General features: G+C 39.6%; 1 protein-coding gene and 1 long non-coding RNA gene across 5 annotated transcripts; one reads left to right on the top strand and one right to left on the bottom strand.

Annotated features, from left to right (window-relative positions):
* Window positions 1-434: 434 nt before the first annotated feature.
* Window positions 435-3,004, bottom strand: LOC111266296 (uncharacterized). The gene is made up of 2 exons (XR_002684016.2): window positions 2,821-3,004; window positions 435-2,462 (listed from the first exon to the last, which is right to left on the bottom strand). It is a non-coding gene; the product is annotated as an uncharacterized LOC111266296 (long non-coding RNA).
* Window positions 3,005-5,797: 2,793 nt separating this feature from the next.
* On the top strand, window positions 5,798-13,683 carry LOC111266295 (nucleoredoxin-like protein 2). Of its 4 annotated transcripts, none has more exons than XM_022843669.2 (5): window positions 5,798-5,993; window positions 7,358-7,493; window positions 8,331-8,509; window positions 12,504-12,668; window positions 13,187-13,683. In XM_022843669.2, exons 2-5 carry the CDS (start codon window positions 7,434-7,436, stop codon window positions 13,443-13,445), a joined length of 663 nt encoding a protein of 220 aa, XP_022699404.1. In that variant the 5' UTR covers window positions 5,798-5,993; window positions 7,358-7,433; the 3' UTR covers window positions 13,446-13,683. The 4 variants fall into 4 exon arrangements, with proteins under 4 accessions (XP_022699404.1, XP_086826978.1, XP_086826977.1 ...); XM_086970852.1 differs by having other exon boundaries at window positions 5,832-5,851; XM_086970851.1 differs by lacking the exon at window positions 5,798-5,993 and adding an exon at window positions 6,765-6,921.
* The last annotated feature ends 3,405 nt before the right edge of the window (window positions 13,684-17,088 follow it).

Here is a 17,088-nt window from a genome sequence, read left to right as displayed (position 1 = left end):
AACACAGGTGTATAATTGAAATATGTTTAATTAACTTATTAAATATGTTTGCATTTCTATAGTTAATAGTGTTCGTCCCTTCCAGATTCCACACTAAAAAGAAGCCTGCGAAACAAATATAGTCGTCAATTTCTTGCTCGTAGTCGATCGATTTCCTTGAATGCAGCTTTCCGCCAAATGGCTCATATTTAATGTACTGTGAATAAGACGTAACCTCTCACTTCAGCCACGCGCGAAAAACAGGCTTGCTAGAAATATAAGCACGATTTCAGAGTCCAGCAGCGTCAGATACGAGAAGTGCGACGCGTCGCGTTGTGAATTCTAGAGTCTGCGCCGTCTCTCTTCCCTATATATCCTTTTCGATCTAAACATCAAAAGGAAGATGGGCTTCTTAGGCTTAGGGTACACGAAATAAAAATGTAAAAAGCACCAGCTTATAGTCGGCAATATTTTACGTTTTATTTCATACTTCTGTGACAGGGACCAACACGTGCCGCCATCCTAACACCTCTTCCTAAAAACCTCACATGATAAGGCCTCGTGTAACACCGTAGAGATCTGTAGTATCGTACTGTTCATGGTATAGGTCAAACAGCTCGTGCTGATGTAAGCTTTGTGTAGCGATTATTTCAGCACGGTTCTGACTAACGTTGAGCGAAAATGGATCAATGCACCATGTTGGAAGACGTAAAACGCGGGAGACTGACAAAGATAGACCTGTGACGTTGTAACAATACCGCCAGTAATGTGAACAATTTACAATAAGATTGAAGTTATCAGATCTGTTCGCAGTGCCCCGAGAAGCGCACTACGCAATCGGCAAAGAAAAAAAAAAAAGTGCTGGTAAGTAAAAAAAAATTATCATAAATCCCTAAACTGTTCACACGAAGAGCTCCTCTCGAAATATCTCTGTATATATTTGTATATATGTGGTGTATATATAGCAAACGGCAGACACGTCCAAATAGTAAAGGTCATCGATTTGGACTGCTAAACTAAAATGTTGTTGCTAGAACATTGTTGTGGATGTTGCCCTTTAAACCTATATTAAGGCTACGGCACTACGACACAGTACTATAACAGCTGTGAAGGTGGCATTACGGCGCGCGTACTACATTTGTATTATACAATTAAATCCGTTTTTCCTTGCAGTAGTTCGTGTATCTCCTGCTACTTCAATAGGTACCAAATGAAGACCCTCCGTCTGTCAGGCGACTCTGTGTGTAGTAAAAGCTTAGTTGAGCAACAAGAAAACGCCTATACACATTATGACTTAAACAAATAATGTTATAGTATTGATTAAATGACGCTGAAACAACCGACATGAGTCAATATTTTGGTCAACGATTTATATCTATAAAATAGATTTGCGTACGGCTATCTTGGTCCTCTGTAAAAAGGATTCAAACACTACGAGTGTCCGTAGGTTTCCAGTTCGTGTTCCCAGCCAAAAGCTACGCACTAAATGGTCATTTTCTAGTCGCTGCGATGTAGTTATCCTAGGTTACTGAGACTACAATCGACAAATAGATTTATGATGTCTTTCGGCCTAGCATTGCTCGAAACGTCATGCCCTAAAGCTTTACATGAATGCCTTCCTATTTCCGAGCAATCGTCGCAGAGACAACAATGGATTCTTTGGAGAGGTGTGTGTTTGCCCCCGAAACGTAGCAGTTTCAGGGAAACTTGGATTAACTGGTCTTTGTTTGTCCTAATTAAGGTACGTTAGGGTTAAGGATAACGCATAAGTTCAGCTAACCCATAGACCTTATAAAAATTCATGCTGACGTGGCCACCCGGCTGTTAAATACACATCCCTATATTCGGATAAATTCACACTCGTGACGCCTGATAGATTATATATAACAGTATTAGGACTTTACAGACATCAAAAATGTCTCTACTGCATAAATCCATACATTTTTCCGTTTCTTTTGAGTTCCTCCGTTGGTTCTTTTTGAAATATTCCTGGCCCCTCTATGATTTTCACTATCGCACACTTCACGAGACATCGAAACGAACGAAGCAATGTTTCTTCAATGTCCTATCAGAGACAAATCGGTCCAAGCAATTGATGCGGAAGGTGCCGTCTGAATTGTACCGTATATTAGGGGCATCGTTTTTTCTTTTGATAGTACAAAATGTGCCAGTCGTGTCTGACGCCGTTCGATCGTTCAGCTCCATAGGGAGGCACCGCTGCGAATCGGAAGACACTTATATATCAGTCATTTTGAGCGGATGTTGGGGTGCAATGAAGGTTGCTCTCACTTCTTTCCTATATGTATGCTATTATGAACGGCCGTTTCTTGCCTGAAGGCATTACGCGATCTGCCTTCGCCTGCAAGTTTGATTGCAAATGATGATATTTGGTGTGCAGAGCTACAGAAGCTGTTCGTAGAGACGCTCCCACGTACATTCATGTGTCCGTGCTATATCGATTCTATCAACAATCGCCTAAAACACTGAAAGACACCGCAGATCGAAACCTTTAAAGATGTAATGACATTCGATCAAGCACAATTTCAATGTAAAACGCGTCGAACTCAAGCAGTTGAGGACTGGGGAGATCTTCTACGAGAAATACTACTATAGATTACATTGTACAAGATATATAAATAATAAACCTATAACTACTTGTTAAAACTAGTGTATGAAAGGAAAGCATGTAAATTATCAGCGGGGTTCAAACTTTTGCTTATTAAGGATGCAAATGTTGTATCTTCTCGAACGAGACCTATAAATCGTTGGGACAGTTAGTGCGGAAATGGAGATCACATGATGATACTACAACCTGATGATGCAAATGATTTTAAAAATTACCTGTAGCAGGTACAGAGGACAGTACTGACGGTTCAAGGAATTCATTTTGAAGAGCTTAGCCTGCTGAGATAGTAGCGGAACAAAGCGACAATTAGTTCATTAGGTGAGAAGGGTGCAGGAGGGGGCGAACTAATCTATGCCTCAGGAGTATGTGCTACGATGAAGTTGCAAAAATATATCGCATGTACTTCTATCTGCACAGCTAGGTGATGCAAGAAAACAAATGGTGCGGAGTTTTACGAAAGTTTGGTAGGAGCACAACACGATCCAAGGAGAACAAATCAGGTACGATAATAAAATATCACCCCCATTACACCTATCAAGCATACTGTTCGATTTAACCGCGCTGGACTACATCATATATTTGAGGAGGTCTACAAAACTAAGTAACAGCGTATTAACAGCCTGAACATGCAAACGATATTTTACTACTTCTAGAAAGTAATAATCAGTAGAAAAAAAGCTTCAGGCCTGATTGATAAGCGAAGCACACCATAGGGCGACGAGATTTACCTGAAGGGGAAACAGATACTCTTCGAACGGTAACAGTAATACAACTCATTGGCAGCTATCTGTAGCACTAGGCTGACTCGCGGAGATTAAAGGCAGATGTTATTTTCGTTTGAAAGAAAAACGGTTCAGACTTTTGTGATAATAAACATCGACACTAAACAGGCGTTCAACTCTCATTCAGTATTTGGCCTCGTAGAGCAATCTGGGGGCCTCCTCAGTGTTTCCGTTTCTGTGTGTACCTACAAACTCGACATATGAATCTTGCTTGATCTATTAAATATGCAATACATCTATCGATTTCTCTCTTTAGCTAAAGACCTAGTAAACAACAAATGTCGAAGTGAACTGGAATCCAATTAGCTGGGTCGCATATAAAAATATCTAATATAGAGAAAGGAAAATGCTTTCTAAATGATCGCTGGATCGCCTGGACGAGAAACGTCGATAGATTCAAAAATGTTTGGATTTATTGTGAAATTTCTCGCATACTAGCGGACACGGTGCTATATGTTTAGATAAGATTTCCCTAACAAATATGAGATTTCAACCATAGGTCAAAGTTTTTTTAACTGTTTGACATTTAACAAATACGAGTTAACGAATAAAAATCTAGAAAAATATATTTTAATTAGTACACCTCTTGGATACTACCTGATTAGAAGAAAAGGCCTGAGCTAGTAAATCCATACCTGCTAAGTTTAGGGCTGTAATGTATAAATGTCATACTTTGAAATATCGTTGTGACGAGAGCTGTGACTGGAGAGAGGGCCATTGGTCGTACAGTGAGTGGAAGGTAGCAGAGCTCTAAAAGGCAACTTGATATGAGGAGTGAGCCAAGGTTAAACCGCTGTCTGGCACAACAGAAGCCAAACATTGCCGACACTTTGTATCATTCTGTTAAAGAGCGCGACACGCATTTGGCCCTAGACACTAGAACTCAGACTAATCCACTTTCAGATATCCTGGTCGATAACACAATACCGCAACGTAAAACATACTGGCACGCAGCCTGACGAAGAGAGTCGCATGATCAAAAGAGACGTTTACGTCATATTTTAATTATATCTCTTACATCGATGATTGAACAAATGGTCATGAATCCTTGCTCGATCGCTGAGTCATCTCTCATCGTTCTTTATTAAGTACATTCGCATACGTAATGGTTTCTGACGTATGTATTCGTCTATCATGTATGCGCGAACGAAGTATCCCGAGAAGCGAAGACTCCTTTTTCTAGCATTTCCTATGAGCCAACTCAGAATTAATCAGTTACCGTCCACGACTGCTAATTCTTCCAGGCAGAGTTCCCCAGGGAGCCCACGAGTTAAAGCAGGGAACTGTCACTTAGTCAATCCCGCGTAACCCCTATTGATAGTCCAGTAAACCAACGTAGCAGTCGCTCAAGCCGCTATAATAACGACGACAACGTGAACCTTAGGACCTCGAATTACCTTTCACCAGGCTCTGATTTAGTGTTGATGCACGTTTTCCTGATTTACCTTTGTAGAAACTCCCTATTGGACTAGTCTAGTTAGAGATTGCCCCCCACCCCCAAATCGGAAAGTTTACTGCTGGTCCGTGTAATACTCTGATTTAATCTGATTGAGGAACTAACTGTAATGGCCGATCAGAGGGCAGCTGTGCTTTCGTTGACTGCTTACTGCAGTAAACACGTGAGAAGGGTGGTCGTAAAGAGAGCACTGCATATACGTTTGTAATAGAGTCTCTGTGCATTTGTCGATTGCATAAGAGCTATGTATATCAAATAATGCTGGGTTCACTAGCATCAACTCCGACATTCAACCCGGGTCACGATTTAGGATAGCTTGCGATGTGCTTACATAGATATAATTAATTTGGTTTCTTCTGGGGGGTGCTGTCATTCTGTCTATAATAATAATAATAATAATAATACATCTTTGCTTTATTTGTCACGATTACCGTACAAGTAATGTTATTGTTGTCTTTTAAAAACTAATATGTAGAAATAACGTTAACAGTACAACAATTTCACCTAAATATTGACATAAGCTCATTAGTACGATTTGTTATTATGGTTACCGCCACAAGACATCCTTAGGGTGACAAAAACACATGTATCACCAGCAACGCTTATAAAACTATATTCGTACTGCCTTCGAAATTATTCTTTTCACAGCCTCGACCGTAATAATAGATAACATAGAAACAGTGTGAACCGGTGTAGCCGCGCAAATTCAACTGAGGAGAAGATAGAGGAAAAGTCGCTCAAAGCTCTTGGCTAAATGCCAATGGTAAAAGCGTCGGCACGTTTCGGGGGCCGCCCTGTCACCTTATGGCGAGACGCGTCCTAGCAGATTGCAAATACACATCGTACGGCTAGACTTCGTTAAGGCTACAATGTGCCTCTATGCTGCTCTTTCCCTTTTCACTTCTTTCCACCCTCTTGCATTACGCGTTACCGAGGAACCATGCAGTCAAATCCCAACCAAGAAACCACCAGCTTTCGGCGAAGACGGCGGCGGCAAAGCACACTAACGTATGTACTGGCTTCGAAGTTGTGTCTACGAGGGCAATAGGCTATCAAAACAGCCTACAAGTAGGCGGTGGTCTAGTGAGACACAGAGCGCGACGATACTAATAACAGTGGGTTACCATTGGCTGAGGCTGTGCGGTTAAAGGTAATTGTGATGATGATAGCGGCTTAATATTTATAACAGTTGCTTACAGTGCATAGATAGGCAGGCAGGCAGGCAGGCAGGTAGGCAGGCAAATAACAGCATTTCACTTCTACGATTGAAAGTACTATCATTTGCAGGAAGTAAACGTAGTTAGGTAAGAGCGAGGGCAAGAACGATATTTCCTCCATGTTGCTTCTTTAGCTGTCATAATGCGCTGACTATGCTTATACGGTAGCCATTTTTTCTAGCTTCTGCTGATGTTGACAAGAGTGCTCTAGGCTTTCATTACAATAGAGACAATTAAAAAGGGCGTAATACAACTTCTGTACAGCGAACCGTCCATATCCGTTTTTCGTTCAGTACTCTTTCAAGAATCAATCTTGAAGCAAGCGTCCCGCCCCTCATTTATGTAACATACTGGTACACAACAGGGAATATTGATGCAATAAACTAAATCGCTCAACGACTATACTACTAAATTTAATTAAAGTATTCGAAAACGGTTTGGTCAAAGCCGAAAAATCCAGTCACCTAAAGTGAGCTAAGTATATGTCATAATAAATTTTTCTTAAACATAGATAATGTGATCCAAAAGCGATCTCGTATCGGACGGTAAATAACAAAGGTCCATATATGTGTGTGCGTATATATATATATATTTCAATGATAAAGAACTTCGAGGTGGCATTTCTTCTAATATTGCTTACTCGCGTAGACAATCGTCAGGCGTCATCTATTATGTTGGCGTCGTCCATTACTTTCGAAGCTTAGTACAGCCTTACACATGGATTAACTCACACACACGCGCCCCACTTTTACCTTCGCAATCGAACTAGTTGCCGGCCCTATAGACTTCCCGTTAGGAAAAGCCGCCGTTGGTATTATAACGAGGCTTTTCTACGACCCTGAAGCACTTCACCATCGTTCAGTAAGCTCTGTCTTAGAATTTTTGGTGCTGTCAATGCAACAACAATAATAACAAGTTATATTGATAGTGTCCAGAGCGTAATTACAAATTGAATGCCTTGTCGGCATTTGTGTTGTCCTTATTTAGTAATACTCAGCATTCCACCAGGGTATACGTCTGTCCTAGTTTTTTATTGTGTAGTCCCACTGCATACAGACAGGATCTCTCTATAAAACTGCCAGAAGGAAGCAAATATTTAGCGAGGATAATAAAGTCCTGCTGCAACGAAAGCATCAACTTTGTGTGTTAACGCGCTCATGTGACAACATTTTCTTAATGGTGATTAAGGGAGACATCTTCGTGACGTAGACGTATACGATAGAGAAACAAAAAGTGCTATAGGCTATAAGTCATTTTCACCGAAGTAAAACTCACCAAATCCTTCGATGGGTTACAGCGCCATCGTCATAGGACAGCTAGCCGGTAAAAATTAAGGACCTACGGCAACAGCAACAACAAAAAAGAGGCCAAAAATGTCTCCTGGACTGTGCGCGTGCTACAAGTGTGTCGTGTCCGGTCGTCGGTGGAATCTTGTGAGTGATTTTTTTCTAGCTCAGCTCAAAGTCGTCGGTATTCTGAATGGACAGTTATCCCTTATAGAGAAATTAATAGACAATCACACTTAATTGTGCTAGGAGTTTCCGGCTTACACACTGAAGTACAGATAGTACACACAGCCGGTGAATATACTACATATGTCTATATAAATTTTGAAAGAAGACGTGTACTTGATGTAGTGCCGCATTAAGATAGAGGGACAATTCAGAGAGATGTTCCTCAGATTCTTTGTGGCTGAACAATAATTTAGGCCTTAAGAAAATTTCATACTTAATTATTATTAAACAAAGCGATTAAAGCGACACTGCATTTCTAGAGGAAAACGCTCTTCATAAATGTTCGCTTATGCTTGTCCCTATTTGAAGCCTTTTAGTATAGACATCACTACAGTAAGTTCACGAATTCAAAAATAGCAGAGATAGGGTTGAAGTAGTGTTCACGAACGCGAAGCGTAACGTAAGCCATTGCTAGTAAAAAGTCTCTACTTAGTGTTGGAGGATGGAGGAGACTTCTTCATGAAGCAGTGACCCGCAATGATTTCCTCCCCCCACCACCGCTACCATGATCACTAGAATAAAAGAACTTAAAATCTAATGTATCTACTAACTGTACCCTCGTAAAATGAAAGGGATATATGCTTGTTCAAAGTCTGCATTAAGACAGCGAGTTACCCTCTAGGAGACGTATAGAAGCTGTTTCAGAAAAAAAGAAACAGTAAGGTAAGCTTAGCTATCTATAAGCTATTCGAAGAGCATGTGAGAGTTGTCTGAACAAGCCTTGTAGTTCATGCGTTTCTTTTCAATTTTGTACAGACAGTTACGGATATCATCCGTGACAGGCCACTTGTACGAGCCTGTGGTAGCGTGTCCAACTTACGGGATCTCTTCGCTGAGGATAAATGCGATGAAACCAACCCGTTAACCGCCATCTCAGAACGAAAAAGGATCTTAGTCGCTCTATATTTTGGAGCTGCATTTCGCGATTCTTGCCAGTGAGTAGTTCCCTCTATCGAGGTTTGTCTGACCAAATTAAATAAAATTTTTATATCGCTCACAGATGGTTTAATCAGCGTTATTTATTATCGGCAGCTTTTTTAATGAGTTTATTTGAAAGCTTAAGCAAGCCTAGATTTCCCAGGCGTAAAAGTTCTTATTTAATGTTGCTGCTGTCTTCTATAATGAATTTATCCAATGATATCGTTTTGAACAAGGGTTTTATAGAACAATATCGAAGCACAATAAACGCCCCGCGGCGTCTCATATTTAGATGAAGTTCATCTTCGAATCTGCTCGTAAACGTGCATATCGCGAGTCACAATACGGTGTTGATACAGGTAGAAACTGGCAGTCACAGAGTCTCAGCTAGCGGCGTCAACACGGCCGGCTTTAAGTTAATAATATTATTTGATATTATAAAAAAAAATATAGCTTGTTATTTTCTAAATTGAGCGGTACTTCTGTCCTATATCAACCTGTCGTATGAGCGTCTGAAATGAAATGCGCTACATGTTAAAAAGTATCGAAATATTTGTGTTTTTTTCATCATTCCTGTCTATGATAGGTGTCTCTGCCGTTCTTCACAATAAAGGACAATATTCAGTGAGTTGAAAGTCACTTCACGTATCCAAATTGTTTGGATATGCCTTTTTTTATTTTCCCTTATTTTGGTTTTTGAATCCGTATGATATAAGTGTCTCGTTATAAATACAGAATGTATTTTTAGCTAAGTCAGTGACTGGTAGCCAATGCATCTTTTCAATGAGTGATGCTTGTATTTAGCAAATATGTGGGATGCACGTTTTGCGACCCAAGACACGGCAAACGCAATCATGTCGTCTTTGCTCCTTAACAGATTTGAGATGTGCAGACGATACGTTCAAAGAAGGGTCGTAATGCTCGGTCCTGTACTCATTTTTTGTCGCTAAAATCTGCCGAAATTTAATTTGACGATTCAGTTAAATACAGGAATTACTCAAGGCATCTGAAGATTTCACTTGGATAGCTCCATAGGCAATTAGAATTTTCTCAAGTTGAAGTTTCTAGTCGAATAAAGACTATTATGGTTCAAAATAACTGAAATGTAGCCGCTTTTGAAAACCAGTTCCAAAGTTATCGGGTTTAGAGGTTAGCGTAGGCAGGCTGCAGAACGTGACGGGTTGGGGGTAGGCTGAATGGTGCTAACAGAACGCTGCTTCAATTCCCTCAGTCTTTAGTTCCTTCGAAACGCATTCTTTAATACAAAGTGTGACATGACCTTAATCCGCAATAGACTTCGCTGAATCGGATCGTAACATCATCACAGTCATCATTGTTGTCATCATGAGCTTCGCCATTAACAGAACGCTCCTGCGCTCGCAAGGAACCATACTGTTACTGAGGAAACCCATGGTTCTAATAACTTTATAATCATAAAAAAACATGGCACAAAAATATTTTACAATAGACAGCTGTAATCTTTTTACGAGCTATACTCAAGACTTTGTATAGTCTCATATCCTTTTTGTCGTTGCGGAAAGCTCAACTAACCTCTCTTTAATATGACCTTAGGTTTGCAATAGCGGCCACTTTCTATTAAAATTATTCCATAAGTTTACTCGGTAGGAAGCAAATTGATGTATATACAGCTTGTTTGGATTATGCAGTTCTTAAACGTCGGGACGTAGAAGGATACGTAAATACAGGGCTTAAACAGACTCTAAACGGTAAACGCCTATGCGGTATTACAAACTTTATAGCAGTTATTATTGAAGGATCAATCCACTTCTAGTGAAGCACAAATCTGGTACTTCACTAGAAGTGAAGTAATCTTTGTGAGAGTGGCCATGCTTTCCCAACCTTTTCGAACAGGTTTACAATGAAAATAAGAATTTAGTGGACAAAAAAATGAAGGGAATCACATTTGAATACGCATGTTATAGATCATATAGCGTAAATCTATTAAAAAGTAAACCTAAAAAACATATGAACGGAAATAATAATACTAAACTCAGTAACCTATTCCTTCTACTTGATTCTAAAATACTTCCCGACCACATTTCACTTGCCTTCTATACGTGGTTCCATTTGATGTATTTGTATTTTTCCGCCAGGGAAGGTGCTACTAGCTGAGCTGCATATAGAAAATCTAACGTTAGCCTAGCGCGTTAAACATAAGCTGCACTCTTTTTATATAACGCCAACAGTTCCATTTCAGTATCAGATAAAGGCTTCCTTAGCCTATACCAGTTCTTCAAACAATAGAGCTAATTCAAAGGTATAACAACTCGCAGACCTAATTTATTTTTGCAAATAGGCGCGCTATATTAGTCTATGTTGAAGACTGTAGTACTGACTGATGAGTGCAATATTAGAGAAGGCACCTTTGGGGCTTTTATGAGCGTACAGATCGAAAATATCCGAACGGCTAAATACGTTGTGATATAGCTTTAGACTCAACTAAGCTTGTAGCAACGCAAAATGACTAAGTAATTTTTAGATAATGCATACATAATTCAGACCACAGTTATATTGAATGTAAAAAAATTGGTTTTTGTAGCAAGCAAACATTTATCACGTCCATGCTTAAAGTGGACAGATGTAGATGACCGATCCCCCCTCGTAGCGTAGTGAATGACGTATTTGCCTGCTTGACACGTAGTGCTTTAAGCATGAGTCCGGGCATAGAAGCGCTTCGTTTTGTGCTAGAAGTCAGCCGTCTATCTAATAACGCCTAACAACTTAAACACCATATGTAAAACACGTTGCAGATATTTAGTATTACAGAAAAAATGGTCTTTGAGTATTTAGGACCTTAATGGAGCCAATCCTGATCGACGAAAGACTAGACTGTTATTAACACGATAAGGTGAGCCTGGATCTTGCAGAGCATTAGCAACATGCGCTGGTGTCCAATCGAATTATATCTTAAGCACGCGAATCTATCCAAAAGGAAAGGCATTACCGACAATTTAGAAGGCTCGTGTCTATCGCAATAACTCGTATTCGCCTTATGTCAATGCTCGAGTCAGGGTACGTTGTTAAACGGATTAATCCCGAGCTGAACCAGCGGTACAGTACGAAAAAACGCGAGACCTGAAAAGACGGTGAGGGCATCTCAGCCGGCAATACTGGCTGAGTGAAATCGACTGATTTACATATTTAAGCTTACAATAAATGCCCTTGGTAGGAACTAATCGATAGAACCAACAAGAGGAAGTTACAATCGGGCTGATACATTATTAAACGTTACAGAATCCTTCCATTGTAATGCGAAGACTATTGATCCGTAACCCATTGACTTCTATCATTGGAAATTATGATAATTATGGGTGTTCTACTTTGCGTTCGATTCTCAAAGCAGCGGTCGTCTCAATATCCAGCCAGATGTTAAACCGACAAGCTATTGCGTCCGAGTTGTCAGTATTGAGCTGACGAAATTTATCAGTTAGAAGTATGTCCGTGAGTAGAATAACATTAGACTAAATCTAGTTTCTATCAAAGATCCTACTTCAAACTCTGACGAGCTTCGGTCGATAGTCGTATGACGACACGGTCGGAAAATAAATGTCGTCCTTTAGGAACGTTCCGATCGGCCTCTTGCCTTCGCAGCATTATCTTTATGACCAAACTTAGCGCCGACACTTAATAGTTATCATATCAATAGAATATATTACTCCTATCTCAGTGTACATTTCTAAATATGGCTGGCATTGTTCGAATATTTTTTATGCTTTGTCTGTAGGCATGAATCTAATTTAGTAAAATAGATGTAGTTATATTTTACTGGGCGAATTAGTGTGAATGTTCGTCACGAGGAGATTAAAAGTTAAATGTAAGTTTAACTTTATTATAAATCGTCACGCTTTCCCAGGAGAACTCGCATTTAGCTGGCATAACATTTTGTATTGGGTTGCCCAAAACGACGACGATATAGCCACAATCTATAATGGCATGCTCTTCTTATCTTCTATGTTGGTGCACCTGTACGTTCAAACCTTTGTTTGCAAGAGTGTTCGCTAACGAGCTGTGGATTGCACAGCGTTCACTGTATGCAGCAGGACTACGCCTTGAGATCGTATACGTTTCTGCCGACAGAAATGCAGATGAATTGTTCAACTTCATGAAGTCGCGACCCCAATGGCACGCTCTACGCTTCAATGACCCAGCCGTTAGGTAAGCAGAGTTTACGATTCTCTACTAACATGTACTCGGGCTTGCGCGTACGAAAGTCACTAAAAGGCTACAAATTTTCCAAAGCAAGCTGCAGCTTGATGGCTCACGTTGCCTGATTTCAACTGAAAGTTGACGGTAAATACATAAATGATTCTGTGAACTCTGCCTATACTAGAGTTACATTGAACCACAGATATATATCTATCGGAAGAATACGGATCAAGTTAAGTGCTTAACTATTAAATTTTCTGCCTTTAACTTTACCAATTAGTGTACACAAAATGGTTATAATCTGGAGCCTACAAAACCTGAAATAGGAAGGAAAGTGCCAAAATAGCTACTATTCCTTGAAGATCTCGAGCAACAAATAACCAGTCGCATTGACCTTGCAGCATCTATCCACCTAATTTTCCTTCAGTAGGGTTTGTTCGTGCGGTTCGATGTATAATAAGCCTAAAATGCAGTTGTTTTAGAGATCTTCTGCTGAACGGTACGTGCTTTGCTTTATCGAATTTCAGTGAACTGCGTTCATTTTTGTCCATTCGTGAGGTGCCTGCTTTAGTCGTGATCGACAACGTTGGTCTCGTAGCACGTTCTGGTCGTCGGGATTTACAAACGCTTGGTCCTATTGCCATCTGGTGCAAGTGGACCAGCTCTAAGCCAGCCTCCTCTGCTCCTGCTAGGTCAGCAGGACCGTCAACCATATCCTCAGGGCCGTATGCGTCAAGGAAAGCAGGTCCTTCAAGAAATGCCATAAAGCCGCTCAGAAATAATTAAAACTAGCTAGGAAACAGATAATATCTAATCAAATACGTACGGATCAAATGATACCTAGCTGTACCCCAGGTGGCTCGAACATCCGGTGGGAATATCTACTAGCCTCCTCGTATCTAAACCCGTCTTAAAATGTAGGTTACAATCTTACGTCGAACGCTGTATTATAGCTACCAAATATAGTGGATATACTGTTCAGTCGATGAATAAATTCTACTCAGTCTGGAGTTGGTACTTTCGAGCCATTAGACCCTTTAACTAAGCTATTAGTTTGTATACGATATAATTCAGTTAAAATATTATGAATCAAACTTTGAATTCTGCCAGCATAGAAAACTCATAGATATCGGTTGCATACATATTTCTCGGGGTTTGTGATCATATTTGGGCTAGACCCATTTTTTATATGACCCTAAAGCGCTTGAAAAGTGTGCGCAAGAATCTTTCGTTGCGCCTCGACATTTGCACCAAAAAGTCCCCTTGAGAAAAAATTGCACCTCGTGCACAATTAATATGATGTCACTTAGCAACATCGTGGGTTAGCAGGTTGATGCAATAGCTGAAGACCAGTGCCATTTTATTATACAAATATTTAATGGTACGTCTTTACTGAACTTCGTTTGTGCTGATGATTGTACATCAGATAACTATTAGCACCATTTAATTAGTTTAAACTAGCAAGATAGCTTTCAATTTATTAGATAATCAATTCAATCTACATAATAAACGTAGGACTTGGTCGATGCATCCATTCAGTCATCTGGACGCGTTTTATTTTTGAAAATGTTTGTTCTTCGCAATATATACGGCGTTCGATCGTTAGGAGTGGCAGGAAGAGTTAAATTGTATAGTTTTCATAATTACTTGCAAATCTCACTGGATACGTTGGCTATGGAAATTATTATAAACAAAAGCGCTAGGTATAAACACGATCGATCAAAACGACTGATGCGATATATTTTGATCAGGTTCGCGTAAATACCCGTGACATTTCCAAATATAATTTAGCGCGTAGTCTGCAGCTGCTTATTCGAAAACAACCAGTCGTCGGAATAAACGCTGCCACAGGAACTTATCCCTTGGAAACAACAATGGGCCCCAGTTTGCCTAGCTTGCTTGGTAAGTTTACCCATACAGTCTAATCGAGTACAAGTAGGAGTCTATAAATGTTTACCATGTAAATACGGCATGTGTCTAAAGGTGTGCGTAAAATTTCGTCGTTACGCAAAGCTGTTGTACAAGTACTACACTACGATGCTAATGGTGTTACCTTCGATCCACAACGGAGTTTCAAATTATTTAGCTTCTTAATATTAGTTCGCCTTGCGATTACATTTTTTTTTCGTAATATTGCATATTCGAAGTTATCTCTACGACAGCCCAAATAATACACCCGAACTTGATGTGCTTGAAGTATCAGTTCCTTCAAGCCTACGCCAAACGTAGTATTATTTCACCTAGGCAGAAATAATGCGTAATAATTTATAGCCCGGAAAGATGCCACGCGTCACTGTACACTAAAAAAAGCTGTACATTTATGTACTTATCGAAATATGCCAGTATATGAATATGTACGTGACAGTCGTACGGCCTTTCGCGCAGAAGGGACGACTAAAAGTCTTGACTGTATTGCAAAGCTGTTTGTGATCACTGGTCATTGTGAGTTAGTTAGAAAATTAGAATAGTTATATATCTGGCCGCGGAATTGTATCATGTGCCAAGTTCTGTTTTCACCTATAGAGATAACACAGGATTTGATATCGATCGCTACGCGCTACAAAATTTCCATTGTTACAAGGATATGAGAACTATTTTGACAAATTCATCCTAAAAGACGTTTTGTATTCTTGCGATTGTAGCGCGGCTGATTAATGTACCCGTTTGGGTAAACGAAAACCCGAATAGTCTGCGAACGAGCGAGCTACAAGCGATCCACAAACAAAGCATCTCCGAGCTCATTGAAATAAGGTTCTAAATGTATGTATTTTACATTGTTCGCGTACGCGCACTATTTCGAAACGATTATGATAGGCTAATATATATAATTCTTCTATATAATTCGATTTTCGATATTAATCCAGTTGATACTATTAGGCAAAGAACGAGTGAAGAGATTTTAAAAACTCGGAAAGGTTCAATTTTTCTTGTTTAGTCGTTTGTCGGTTTTCGACGAGTGCCTGAATGTTTCATAACGCATTTGAGTTAGCCCTTGTCATCAGGCGTTTCTCAATCGGAGCAGGCAAGTGACGTATGGCGTTAGTAAAGAAAAATTCCTAATTATTCAACCCAACAACATATACATATGCAACATATTGAATACTAGCAAAAAAAAATTAAGAATGGATCTTGATGGCGTTTGTGTAATTACCCTTGACCAATGTATTTCTATACAGACATAAAGTCTAACAGCACACAAGCAATGGGTAGATATATTCATGACCACACGTTCGGCAAGTATGCTACTGGATACTGTTTAGGTCGAATTGTATGGTCTTGTGGACTACCTTCGTATGGTTACAAATATTCTATGCTATTTATATATTTACTGGCCTTAAATTTTTGTCGACAATGCTGATATGGTTTAACTTGTTTGTATGTAACAACATGCTCATTCAAGCGTTCCTCCTAACGACGTATTCAACACTTTTCTCGACCAATCCAAGCTGCCAAACGCTAAACAAAAATCGGTTCTGGTAAGTTTGGTGCCAATGCAGCAAGAACTTGTATAGGAGAAAAAGTTCAGGAATCCTACGTCATTTTCTAACACTTCAAAACCCTCGCGTAACACGATATTACCGGAGAATTAACATAGAAGTTTCGCGGCTGATTTTTTTTATGAACAAATGATTATTTTAAATAGTAACTATATCGTACAACGTTTATTAAGACACTATATTACATTTTTAGTGTTCTTGACTTGCATATTCGGGGTCTTTCGGTACCCCTCTGTTTATCCCCCTGGCCCCCAGCCGTCCAACTATGCGAAAACACAAATCGCCTGACCCAAATTAGATACAAATTTTCAAACTCTAAGAGATAAACTGAATAACAAAAATAAATGAAAAAAAAAACTCTTTTCATCCACCTTTGCTGCTAGCAGTCAATACAAATTAAAAACTGAATATCACGATATCAGAGGGAGTGGGGGACCATCAAAACACGTTTCATCATACGGATTATACGAGTCCGATAATTATAATATCGTATGTGCTCAAATTTTTCGCAGCAAACAGCATCTGATATCAGCAGTAGGAGCAACGAGTCGATTTCGATCGTTGTCGTTTGAAACAATTTAACCTGAACGGCTATGGAGACTCGTGGCTTTAGTTGAAAGAACAACTGCCTGACAAACCCCTCTTTCTACAGAAAGCGTCTAAGAGACTTTTAATAGATTCAAATTTCCACAGAATATCAATACCAGTAATTCGGATATGAAATATGTTACTATTGTCCTTCTGCAGACTCTTTGCACTTTATATAACCTGCAAAGGAGTATAAACAATATAAAGTTTGGGAAGTGTTCAATTGTACAATTGCGAGGCGGAGATCGATTTTGATTCTTGCTGTATGATATACTTTTCGACTTGAATTCTGTTCATACTTTTAACCTCGTTCGATTTCATTACAAATGAGAGGACCTACAAAA

This window comes from Varroa jacobsoni, unplaced genomic scaffold, assembly GCF_002532875.2.
Source record: "Varroa jacobsoni isolate VJ856 unplaced genomic scaffold, vjacob_1.0 scaffold_1070, whole genome shotgun sequence".
NCBI classification, from domain to species: Eukaryota; Metazoa; Arthropoda; class Arachnida; order Mesostigmata; family Varroidae; genus Varroa; species Varroa jacobsoni.
This window is presented reverse-complemented; position numbering and strand designations above follow the sequence as displayed.

What these genes read in the sequence shown, in the direction of transcription:
- LOC111266295 (XM_022843669.2), top strand. Translation starts at nt 7,434, where the DNA reads ATGTCTCCTGGACTGTGCGCGTGCTACAAGTGTGTCGTGTCCGGTCGT. An exon ending in GCATTTCGCGATTCTTGCCA is followed by an intron (nt 8,510 to 12,503) that starts GTGAGTAGTTCC and finishes TTTGTTTGCAAG; the next exon opens with AGTGTTCGCTAACGAGCTGT. An exon ending in TTCAATGACCCAGCCGTTAG is followed by an intron (nt 12,669 to 13,186) that starts GTAAGCAGAGTT and finishes ATCGAATTTCAG; the next exon opens with TGAACTGCGTTCATTTTTGT.